The following is a 13,574-nucleotide window of genomic DNA, read 5'->3' on the forward strand; positions in this document are numbered from 1 at the left end:
GCAAGACAGAAAACTACTACGGTCGCCCGTAGCAGGCCTGCCGGAAAAAATTCAGATTTTTTTTAAAAGCTTTTGAATTTTATTCAACTCTCCAACTTCTCTCACCTTGGGCCCGCTTATCACTCACTACCCAATAAACTCTCATCATATCTTACCAAATCCTTTTAACCCCCAATTAAATCACAAATCATTACCATTAAAATCTTCTCTCTCCATCCAATCCCTTCATATTCATCTCCTACCTCCACTTTTCTCTCAAGAATTACCAAGAACTTCATTATCACCACCACCTACAGCTCCCACCTTTACCCAAATAACCACTCAAAACCTCAAGCACCCTTCATAAAACATTCGTAAAATTCCCTCCTCATTATTATTTCGGGTACTAAATTCTATGAAGCTCACATTTCAAATTGTCAATTTTCAAGATTCCTCCAAAGAGAACTAATGTAGAAGAATCTTCAAGAACACGGAAGCACGGTACCCGTACATCTAACCCTCACAACATTGTATTTGAAGACGAGGGTCAAGCAATAAGATATTCGGTACTCGCGCGGCGAAAAATCATGCCAACCAGGTATATATGTGAACAAACCTTAACTGATTTAGGTTTGAAATATGAGGTTGATCAGATGTTTCATGTGACAGGATTATTAGAGTTTATGCATTTTGAAGCGCCAACTTTTGAGCGCATTACTCTTGAATTTTTTAGCACTCTTGATTTTCAGCTGCAGAGAAAATGGCTTGGAAATGTGAGGTACTACTTGGTACCCTAAAATTTCTCCTTTTTAATGAAAATCATAAGTTATTTGTTGAGGAACTAGGAGACATCCTAAAATTTCCCACCTACGGGCCCGAAGCTGTTCCGGATGACTTCCCATGAAACATTTTTGGTCTCACAATACAGGTAGTCCAAGGTACAGTTTTGCAGCCGCTAAGTCGTCGGTGATTCAAAACCCCTGCTTTTGGTACGCCCAAAAAGGCCTTGCATACACTCTTTTTGGCCGAGGCGATGGTACCGGGGTGACCACTCAGAGGGAATTATTTTTCCTGCATGCGATGGAAAATAATGAGATAATTAATGTTGCTACATTCGCGACTAATTATTTGGGCAGAGTTGCTTGTGCACCCACCAGAGGCATTTCCATGGGGGGTATGATTACCTAAATTGTAGAGCATCTCGGATATGGCCTCAATTTGTCCTCTGATACTCCTATTGCAAGTAAAGCAAAAATTGATATGGAGTCCCTCATTCACCAAGGGATGATTGATGTTATGAATAACAATTATTCACTGATGAGTCATGGTCGGTTTGTTCTTGAACTACCTTCCCCAAGCAGAGTAAGTATTATTGATCGCTCTAACTGGTTGAATGCAAGTGTCGTCCCCGAAGAAGAGGACAACCATAATGTGGATGATTTTGTTGCAGGTGACACCATGGAGGAAGATGCCACTTTCCAACAACATTTTGTACCTCTAAGCCAGGATCCGACCCAACAAGGTACCGGGTCAAAGACAAAAAGAAAAAGAACTGAGTAGTTGAGCTGGAAAAAAAAGAAGAGAAATGTCAATGGTACTTTATAATAAACACAGTGAAAAGAATAATAACATCGACTCTGAACCCAAAATTCGTTTTCTATCCCTTCCCTATCTCACCTTAACCCAAGCCCTGTTATAACCTGAAAGATCTTAAAAGTGTGTGTAGTATGCAGGTGAGATGAAAGGAGAATTCATTCAAGCTTATGAGTCGGTATTGCTTATTATGAAATTGTGAGTGCAACACTTTAGCCTTGAGAGTATGGATGAGAGTGTGAAACAAGCTGAAAAGTGAAGTAGTACTTCTATGTGGAAGTGTGGAAGAACAATTAAATGCGGAGAGCAAGGGACCCTGAAAGAAGAAGAATGAGAAAGTTGTAAAAGATCTCATCAGTATTGTGGTAAAAGTTAAATCTTAAACTATTTTTAGGGGTGACATGATGTTCATTTTGTCTTGAACATTGCTTGAGGACAAGCAATGAGCTAAGTTTAGGGTTGTGATCAGTCACCGCTTATGTTATATGTTATATCACTTATTCGGCAAAAATCTAGGTAAACTATAGGAATTTGTGCTTAGTTAGTGGTCTTTTGAGTCACTTTCTTTTACCGATAGTTAATTTAATTGTTTCATCATTTTAAAGTGTTATTTCTATCTTTCTCATGTTACGCTTTGGTTGCGTGCCTTTACTGTTTTTAAGGTTCAAACAGGTATTCAAGTACGATCGGATGCAGAAATTAAGGAGAAGCGTAAATAATCGGAAAAGTGTTCCCATGTTCCAGTAGGCCTACTACGCCCATCCATAGCACCTGCTACGAGCCGTAGTAGGGAGCCCTGAACCATATTACAAAGTCCATCCAAACAGGGGGCACACTACGGCCACCCGTAGCACCTGCTACGGGCCGTAGTGGAAGGTATGAGACAAAAGCCCTGATTTCACAAAAGATAATGGCCTGCTACGGCCACCCGTAGCACCTGCTACGGGACGTAGCAGAGGGCTTAGACAGGATCATCATAAATAGAGACCTGCTATGGCCACCTGTAGCACCGACTACGGGTCGTAGCGGACATGCGTGCAAAAAAAGCAATTATGTCTTTTCTTTTGTTAATATTAAGTGAAGGGTGTTTTAGTCAATTGGAAACCTAATGTTATTGACTTTTGCGGATTTGTTTGAGGAGAAAAAGGAAAGAGAGGGACTTGTTTATTTAAGGAAGTTTTTCAGACAAGAAAACACACTTTTTTCTGGAAGCAAAAATCACATGATTCAGAATTGGAGAAAACAAGGTTTTGGGGGAGACGGGATTTTCATGAGCGGAAGCAATTGAAGATCAAATTTTATCTTAATACTTGTAATGTCTATATTTTATCATTTGATTTCCTTGAATACTATGAGTTGTTAAACCCCCAAATGATATGGGGTGTCCCTGATTTGAACATGTAATGACTTTGAGTTTATATTTGCAATAACAGTATTATTTTTCATAATTAATTTATTCTCGTGATGTTCTCAATGCTTTCTCTTTCAGAACAATTGAGATTGTTATATGATTATCAATTTGGTTGGACCGATATTGGTAATGCTTTCATGAAATTATTCTACAGTAGATATTACCTAGGACTAGAGATACCCTGTAGAAACCAATTTGTTCTTGATATAATAATGTTTAATTTCACCGGTTAATTTCTATGGACATAGAGATTAGGTATGAATGATTAAAGGTTTTTTAACTAAGGCATGAGGAGAAAACACCCTTAAGAACTGATATTAATTAATTGATATTTATTGTTGCAATAGTGACTCAGAGTTGTTACAAGAAGAAATCACACACATTTCCTAGCATATTACTCATATCTGTCAAAAATCGTTTTCTGCACTATTTATTTTATTTGCAATTATTTTTATATATTCGCATAAAAAATTCCCAACATTAGTTTTTTTTTTAATTGAACAACAATTAGAACTCAATATTTACAAGCAGTCATTGAGATCGACATTCGAGGAACTTTTCTCAGTATTACTACAAAGGTAAAATAGTATACTTGTTATTTTCCGATCAAGCCTCTTTGTACTTTTTCCTTTCAAGATCTCCATACCAAACTCAAAGTTGTGTCTCAACCACCATTATCTTGTGGGGGAGTATTAAAAGTATTGTTTACTTTTTATTTTGTTAACTCTTTATATTTTATTCTTAAGTTTGTTAGTTAGTTTAATGAGTTTATAACTTAGTTTTCATTTAGTTGAAGTTGTTAGATTTTGTACCACTCAGCCAACGATTAATACCTCCTCTTTTTAACGATTAAATTTCAGTAATGAATTAAAATTTTAAAAGTGATTGAGGAAGGAGAGTATATTTCAACCGATATATCTTATTTGTGGGGATAATTTTAAAATTAAAGAAAGGACCAATTAATCATGATGTAAAATTAATGTAATGGTTTGAAAGTTTTAAAGTTTCGGGGTCCAAAATAAAACATGAAATAAGAAAGACACTAAATATAATATAAAGTCAACATATTAATTGTCAAGTTAGATACGCTAAGATGGATCAACTTAACCTTACATTAACAACAAGAGATCAATTTAAAACTTTTAAATCATAGAGACAAACATTAAACTTAAAATAAATGTAAGAGAACATATATAAAATATAAAATATTTGATATATAGCACAAATTAATGTGTCCAATTTTGTTTCTTTTGGATGAAATTTACAGGCGTACTTCTATTATGAAACTGACCATGATATCTTTGATATTATTCTTTATAACAAATAATACGAATTAAATATCATTTTCATTGATAAATTTAACCATTTTAAATTTCATATCTTTCAAAATACGAATAGGACGATAATATCTGTTCAGATACACCCCTTTGACATTTGCTTCCAGAATAGGCTGTCATCAAATTCACGAAGCTTTAAGAAATATATTCAAAGATAGGGAAAAAATAATTATATAATAGTGTAAATAAGGGAATAAACCTCTTGGTTTGGTTGCTTATAGATGAAACAAGAGAAGCAAAAACAAGCTGCTGAAACGCTTAAAGGTCTAATCCTTACAATAAATTTGTCTCGACTCTGGTTTCAAGTTTTCTTAAATCAGAACAAATATTGACAAATAAATCTATGCATTGAAAAATTTCATATTATTTTTAAAATTAAAACATTTATATAAATAAACATATGTACTTATTTAACGAATAAAATTGACCAAAATATTTAACATGACTTACTCTTAGAGGTGCAATGAATTTGAGAGATATTTCTGACATTGCCCATGCAGAACCACTTTCAATCGCTTCATTATGATTAATACCAATGCTTTTCATAAAATCACTCCAACCTTATAAAAAAAATTATGTATATAAGTAATCAATTTAAGCATGTAAAAAAAGTATATATTCATTGGTGTTGGTTGAAAATATATATATGTTGAAGAAGTACTATATCCTGTAGTATTTTATTACAAAATGCATTAGTAAAAAAACACTTTAAATTTGTATTTGAGTTTTTCCTTTTTTTTCCTCTTATACTATTGTACACAATGGGTACACTAATTAATAACTCTACCTGTGCTAGGCTAATAAGAGTTGGAATTGATTCACAGAGTGAAATTGTGTGTGTTTTATCCCTATGATACTTTTCTCTTTATACAGTGACTTTGATTCATCTTGAAAGGAAACTCAATTAAAGGCATTTAATTTGATTGATTGTTCATATCGCCACCACTTAATAATGATTGAGAATCAGGCTCGTACGAGTAAGATTTTTGTGTTTGATATTTCAAATTAGTCATAATTGCTTATCTCAATCATATATAGATAGGGGTGGAAAACGGGCATGCTCGTCTCGTTAAGGCCCACCCGGCAAAAGCCTGTAAAAAAACGGGGCAGGGCGGGACAATCATAGTTGATGATGCGAGCCTAAAACTTAGGTTTGTCCCCTGCAAAAAAGTGAGGAAGAGGCGGGGGAAAGTTCACAGACACTTTTCTTTTTAAGTCTAAAAATGAAAACGTTCATGTAAATGCTCGTGTTCGCAAAAGCCCATGAAGAAAATTGGGCGGGGCGGGCGGACACGTTAGAGAGCAAGGGCCTAAATCCTTGGTCCGCCCCGCACTAAAGTGCGGGAAAAGCAGGCATGCCCAACGGGCCAAGCCCGTTTTATCACCCCTATATATAGACCACATATGGATCCCATATCCGGGTTCATAGCCAGATCCAATAAATTATTCGAAAGGTACACAATCCCTCAATTATGAGTTCCATAGGGGGAGATATGTTAGATAAATGCCTGGAGTTATTATTAAGAACCTGAAATGTACATAATCCCCCAAATATTAGATCCGTACGGTGTGAGATGCTTTAGGTAAAGATTTGAGAGTTATTTTTAAGAACCTAAAATATGGAATTATTATGTTAGAGTATTCTAAAATATAATTAAATATATACATTGGAAAATGTTTGGTGTGTTGGGGTCGTGGAAGTGGTTGATAGTAGTTTATATATTGTAATAATTTTTACATTGTGTTATTTTCGATCCTATTTTTTTTTTCTAATTTTGTATTTTTTTATGTTATATCTTTGTATTATCATCATATTCCTATATTTTTTTTATATCTAATTTCCGAAACAATTTTATTAACTAGAAAATTCGAAAGACAAATTGGTAAAAAGAACTTTTAGATCATCAAATATAATCTAGATAGAAAAATAATAATTTTAGAATTTTATATAATAGATTTCAATATTTTATATATATATATATATATATATATATATATATATATATATATATATATATATATATATATATATAATATATATATATATATATATATATATATATATATATATATATATATATATATATATATATATATATATATATATATATATATATATATATATATATATATATATATATATATATATATATATATATATATATATATATATATATATATATATATATATATATATATATATATATATGAGACCGACTTATTAATTATCTTAAGATACACATATTGATCTTTATCTTATTTGTATGTAAAGAAAAAAAAGGTGTGATGATATACATGCAAGTGGTTTATATATAAAATTTTAATTTTTAATTTTTTTCATCATCAAAGTGAAATAAATTAAATAAACTTAAAAATATGTATAATATTTTTACTAGAGTTAATATTAATAGAAGTTAGATGGAGAGATTATATATATATAGGGAGAGATAGAATTAGGTCATGAGTTATCACCTTGTTGACAATAACAAGAATAAACAGAATTATGGACTACACCATACTGATCCAACTCATACTCACGAACCTCTAGTTCTACATCGAAGAACTTATTCTTGCTGCAAAATCACAAAGCCAAATTAGTACAAGATGCTTGTGATAACTTTAACCTAAGAATGAACAAATATTGTCTTATTCATTGTTGAACACTATTTCCTTATTGCATTTCAACTCCAAAAATAATCATTAGAAAAGTCAGTACCAATATTATTCAAAAGAGTAATGATAATAAATTTCATAAGGTTATTGTTTAAGTATTTAAATAAAGTAATTATATGTAGACAAAATTAAGTATTTTAATTTTCAGCACATTTGAATGTATATTTTTCTTTAAAAATTTATTATTTTAAGCACTAAGATATCTCTTTGAAACACTCGTTGCCTTTTTCCTATTTCATTGTAGAATTTGATACTCTATTTCAATCGCTTTCTCACAACCAAAATCATCTTCGGCTCCTACTATAATCCGTACTCATGTCACTCATCATATCCTCATTATCTCTAATATGACCAATTTCATCAAATTAGGTTATATATAAAAAAGTCAATATATAGTCATATCTCTTTAAGATACATATCAGAGTCTACCAAATCATTGGTCATTTCATTCCTTCCGATATGGATGATACTCCGGATCCTCTCTCAAAGAAACAAATCCTAAATTTTGGTCGTATATTGATGTAGTTGTCCAACGATAGATTTACGAGACTATATCTGGTAATTTGCTCAACATAATCATCGAGCATGATTCAAAGGTTGAACTTTCATGGAACCGACTATTTAAATTTTTTACAACAAGAATTCAAGTGCACTCTATCTAGAACAAGACTTTTCTCAAGTGAGGATCGAGAAATTTTCTAATACTATATTGTATTGGCAACATCTAAAACTGCTCTCTAATCAACTATCAAATATTGGTGCAACCATCTGGAACAATTTTGTATTTCTCACATCTCAAGATAATGTTCTTTTTTCAATTATTTTCATCATCAAAATCATATGAACACAAATTGCATAGACAGCCATGGTGGATTTAACAATGCACCCTCCAATTACGATAGATGTAATTGTCCTAGTAGTCATGGTAAGAGTCGCGAAAATAAATCGCAACATCAATAATAATCATCATTTTGTCTAAACAATAACAATGGGCCTTTCCACCATGAGATGCATAGTGGAAACCTCGGGCCACACCTATAATGGGCATTACGGCTTTAATGGCCCCAATGGGCATGTGATTTTTTGTTTTTTACAATTTTGTTTCTTGTCTCTTCCATTCTTTTACACATCGATATACCTAGATGTAATTATAAATAATTCTCACTTTAAGAGTGTGTTTGAACGAGGTAATTGGAAATTTTAAAAGAATTTAAAATTCTAAGCGATTCAAATGATTAAATTGAATTTCATTCATTTTTTTAAAAAATTTGTTAGGATAAAGCATTAACATAAATCATTGTTAGATTTTTGGGTCACTTTTACAAATTTTAAAGTTTTAGGGCCAAATTTTAAATTTAAAAAATTAGGACTAATTTGAAATTTTAAAATTTTAAAGGGACCAATTTGTTAAAGTTGGGAATTATTAAGGACTAATTTGCAACTATTGAGGACTTGTTTTATTATTGTGTGTTGATGTTGTTGTTGTTGATACATTCATTCATTGAAAAAACTAATTTTACAAACATTGAACAAAATATTTTTCTGCTTCTGCAATTCATCTAATGGAATGACGTTGTTGTTGTTGATTCCACTTTTTGTAATCAATTTTTATATTTTAGAAAAATTTCTCAATATTGTCATCTAAGGCAAAAATTTAATGATTTAATTATTTCTTTGGCTGACAACATTGAGAAACATATTCCTAATCATACTTAGAAATATTACAACCCAAAAAAAACTGGTGGAAAGTTAAAATACGTAAGCGATACACCTTATAGTTCATCATTTTATTTTTGGGTCTGCAATAGAAGTAATCAATTATCTCGAGTGGGCGGAAAACCAAAGGGTTGAGAAAGTCATTATTTTATTTTATTTTTTATTTAAAAAAGAAATAACCTATTACCTTTGATGTTCAAAAATATCTGAGGGACATAGTGATACAATTTTGATTATAAATGAATCTTTGTCGTCCACGTAATGATTATAAACACTTGAAATATTGTCAACCCATTAATTCACATGAAACGTTAGCGACCCGCATAATACCCTCACACTAACCAATCAGAGCGCATACACAAAAAATATATATATTCGATGCTACGTTGTAAATAACAAACATTTATAATTGAAACATTAAGATTGAAAAAAGAAAAACTTAAAGAAGTATGAAAACAATCTTTAGGATGAATTGTAAGTGCAAAAAGAAGTCTTAGTTTGAGGTTGGTGTTCCTTACTTAATCTATTGTCTTGTAACATGATAAATCATTTTAGTTATCTAACCTTTAACCTTTGTAAGTTTTTTACTAAAACAAAATTCATACAAAATCTAGTGCTTATTTTATATTCAAAATGATAATGATGCAAAAAATACCGAATTTTTCAACAAATCTATATTTGTAGATTGAAATGAAAATTCTGAAAAATTAAAAAAAAAAGTATTTTAAAACTCTCATTATTGCCAAAAAGACCTTTCATACTATAACAGTAAATTTTTGATGGTGTTTGTCATCCATATTGTCGTCTGTATTTCTAATTATGAATTTTTGGATACAAGCCGACATACATTTTCTAAACTTACAACAAACTAACATTCTTTTATTAGTCGATTTAGTTAATATAACTGCAAATAAAGTGACTCATGAAAAAATATTTACAATTATAATATCCTATAGAAATATATTCCCAACGCTTCATAAATTCAAGACCAAAATAGTTGTTTCTATAATATTTTATTTATTTATTATGATGGGTTTAGAAACTTGTCCAAAAAAATGAGGATCAATGAGAGAGACTGTTTTTATTCAGTTTTGTTAGTAAAATATTTAAATTTGTTTGAGAATCAATGATAGTTATTGTTTAAAACCTTTAAAAATGTTTCAAATAAAAAATTCCTTTGAATATTTATTTTTATAATACTATTTTAAATATTTTATCATTTTAATATTACTTTTTATGAATATTAATACTTCAAAAAATTATTTTAAATAAATTTTCATAAAAATAAATGAGACGTGTCTTTTAAAAAATTATAATTTCAACTATATTTTAATTTTTAATAATATATATTTATATTACAGAATATAAATATTAATCTTTTAATTTATAAAAAAAAAACAAATTTAAACAAAATTTAATATTTTTATAAATCTCATTTTAAAAAAAATTCAATTTTTTAAAAGGAAAAATAATCAAATCCAAAATCATATGAGATAGCTTGATAGAAATGTCTCATGTAAAATTAGACAGTGTTATGATTTTTTTAAACATCAAATCACATGAATAGCATCTCCGAATAATTTAAAACAAAAATTTCTATCAAAATATTTTATTTTAATTATATTACATCTTTAGAAACATTTAACATATTGCAAAGATAGTCAATATTTAAAATATTATGTTTCAAATTTGTCTTCAGACGAAATCCAGATAAAATATATAATAACCTTTATCATTTCTTATTTTAGATAATTTTGTCCAAAATTACAGTCATCAAATAAAATCATAAATATATTTTAATCATAAGAAAGTGAAACTCTAGTGTAATTTTTTAGATGCATCTATAAAAAATTACACACTTAGTAAATAAATATTAATATCTAACTTTATTGTATTAAAGGTTCCCTCAGAAAATATATACCAGTTTTTAGTGAGAAGTTGCATGTACCTTTTGCTATCTTTGACATTATCAAGGAGTGGTGAAGAAGTTCTAGCACTCGCTGACTGAAGTGCATGTGGATAGAATGACTTGTAAGGAAATGAAAAAGAAGTGGGAGCTTTTCTGGAGAAGTGGAACGACGTGGTATTCATATTTAGTGGGGAAGATAAATTTTTGGTAGAAACATGGTTGGCCTTAGAAAATGAAAACGGATGCAACATTTTTTTTTTGAAGTGCACAAATTGTATTAAAATATAGTGAAATATATATAGTATAGATTAGGAGAGTAGATGAGTTAGGTTGATTGAATTTGAGTTAATATTTTATGTAGTCCGTTTAAATTTAAATAGAATGAGTTCGTCGACTAATCTACAATTTTATTGTTAAAATTGGTTCGATCTGACCCGTTAATTTATGGGTTGGATTCGTGGATTGTGTTTCAAATATAAATTTGTTTTTATGAATTTTTTTGTTGATTTAAAAAAAATGCAACACAACTCAATACAATCATATTCATTTACAATACTTAAAATCGATGAAACACATCATACAATATCTAATAAAAATCATCAACACAACCTAACACTTGATAATAGTATAAAATTTAACAAGATACGTTATTTTCATAAAATACATAAGTTGGAAATGATATAAAAGAAAATAAGAAACAACATTTAATCTTATAATTACATAAACTCATTGATTTATTAGTATTTTTGGAAGAGAATAATTTTTTTTGAAAAAGATTATGATTATTAGTGAGATATTAATTTTATATTTTTATTTAAAATAATAATAAAAATAATAAGTTATTAAAGTCACATCAATTAATTAGGTCAACAGGTTATAAAATTCAAATTTGATATTCGAAACAAAACTATATTGATTATTATAGGTTGAATTTGATATATCCGTAAATAAATGAATTCATATAATTTATAGGTTGATTTGATTTGGATCAATAGATTCATGAGTCGACTCACACTCACAAACAACCCTAATGTAGAATGAGGATGGTGTAGACTAACTTTCACGTTAAATATAAGACTTTCTTATAAAAAAAATATAAAATAAGCGGCACATTAATAAAAACTAATTAATCCAATTGAAAATTTAAAAAGCATCTTAGATTATCACTTGGTTTTGTGGTGTAGTTTTTTTTTATAAGCAATTGAGTCAATAGAGTAATAGAGATACTCAATCCAAAAGGAAAAAAGTTAATACAAATTTAAAATATAATAAATGAGCTTTACTCCAATTATAAAACTTTGAACAAACGTGTCAAAACCAAATTGCAAGTTTGGTATTGAAAATCACATCTCTCAAATTTGGTTTCAATTCAAATTTATAACATGCCAAAACCTAACTGCAATTTTGGTATTGAAAACCATATCTCCCACATTCGGTTCGAGTTTAGGTGAAACCATAATTTTTAAAATTGGTTTTGCGAGTTTTTTTATTGTATTATACTCATATTTATTAATTAAATGTGAAATATTAGAATTTATTTTTTATAAACAAAGATAATATTAAAAGAGCATAAGTGATACTTATCCCAAAAACAAGAAAACATCAAGTGCATGTTTGAAATTCATCTTAAAAATTCTTTTCAGTTTTTGAAAATTTAAAATTTAAAAACTTATTTGAATATAATATTTTGTAAAAGATGTTTTTAAAAATCCTTTTTTATTTTTTAATTTTTAAAAGCAAAAAATGAAACAGCTTAGTTGTATTTTGCTTTTTATTTTTCAATTTTTAGTATTATAAAATTTGAAGAAAAAACACATAAAATTTATAATTGATTATTAATGTAATTTTAATAATTTTTATATTTTTAAAATAAGATAAAAAAATATATTTTAAAAAATATGATTTTTTTAATTCATGTATGCTTCTTTTTGTGCTTCTTAATTATTTTCACTATATAACCTTTTATTCTATTAAACGTGCAACCCCATTTTTTTACTTTTTTTTTCTAATTATTATTATATTTTTTAATTTTATTTTAAATTCTCAAAGTAATAAAAATTCATTTCAAATAAATTTATTCACTATTTTGAAAATTAGATTGGTCATCAAATTAATAAGAGTACTTAATCACTAATTTATTGGTCGAACCACTATGTTATTGGTCGAACTGCATCATTAATCCAGATTAATCTAGATAATTCGGTTGAATAAACTAGTCTATATAAAGAAAAAGTATAGTTATTAAATTGGTCGAACCAAATGATCTAGTCTCTAAAAAAAATCATGACACCTATAAAATTTCAAGATTTTAAAATATCATAATTTAACAAATTTATTCTTTAAACTCAAATTCTAAACATAATCATCGCACACAACAAAATAGTACATAATACAAATCTAAATAAAATCAACTTGAATAACTAAATAATGCATACAATTTAGATTTAAGGGGTGAAAGGTGTTCCAATTAAGTTTTAAGCAAAATCTTATTATATTTTAATTTTTTAAAATTCTTTTATCAAAACGGAGTCGTATTTTGTTAAAAAAAGCAAACAATTAATCCGTCGATTTTTAAAAACCATCGGTTCTTCAATTTTTATCGATTTTGATAAGTTTGGTCAATTCTCACTGATTAATATCTTATCTGATCCATCAATTGAACCATACCAATGACCCCTTAGATTTTTTATTCGATCGGTTCAATCGACAGGTCCAATGTGATTTCTAAAACATTGAATTTATCTCTTCGACTTTAAAATATTATATAGCTAAATCTTATTAATACTATTCTTTTTCTTTTTTTAAATATTCTTATAATTTATTTTTAAAAAAATGGTTTTATTATTTTTTTAACACAATGATTTCTCCTCCATACTTTATATCACATTCTTCATAGTCATTACAACTTTATATATTTTTAAAATTTTTAAACTATTAAAAATTATCAAAGTTATCG

At 28.6% G+C, this 13,574-nt stretch overlaps 1 protein-coding gene across 2 annotated transcripts; it reads right to left on the bottom strand.

The window, feature by feature from the left end:
* Positions 1-4,175: 4,175 nt before the first annotated feature.
* LOC127121292 (acyl-acyl carrier protein thioesterase ATL3, chloroplastic) lies at positions 4,176-10,868 on the bottom strand. Of its 2 annotated transcripts, XM_051051831.1 has the most exons (5): positions 10,658-10,868; positions 6,793-6,893; positions 4,771-4,880; positions 4,520-4,615; positions 4,179-4,433 (listed from the first exon to the last, which is right to left on the bottom strand). In XM_051051831.1, the coding sequence occupies exons 1-5, from the start codon at positions 10,798-10,800 to the stop codon at positions 4,317-4,319; spliced, it is 567 nt and encodes a 188-aa protein (XP_050907788.1). In that variant the 5' UTR covers positions 10,801-10,868; the 3' UTR covers positions 4,179-4,316. The 2 variants fall into 2 exon arrangements, with proteins under 2 accessions (XP_050907789.1, XP_050907788.1); XM_051051832.1 differs by lacking the exon at positions 4,520-4,615 and having other exon boundaries at positions 4,176-4,433.
* Between the last annotated feature and the right edge of the window lie 2,706 nt (positions 10,869-13,574).

The sequence above is a fragment of the Lathyrus oleraceus genome, chromosome 2, assembly GCF_024323335.1.
Source record: "Lathyrus oleraceus cultivar Zhongwan6 chromosome 2, CAAS_Psat_ZW6_1.0, whole genome shotgun sequence".
NCBI classification, from domain to species: domain Eukaryota; kingdom Viridiplantae; phylum Streptophyta; class Magnoliopsida; order Fabales; family Fabaceae; genus Lathyrus; species Lathyrus oleraceus.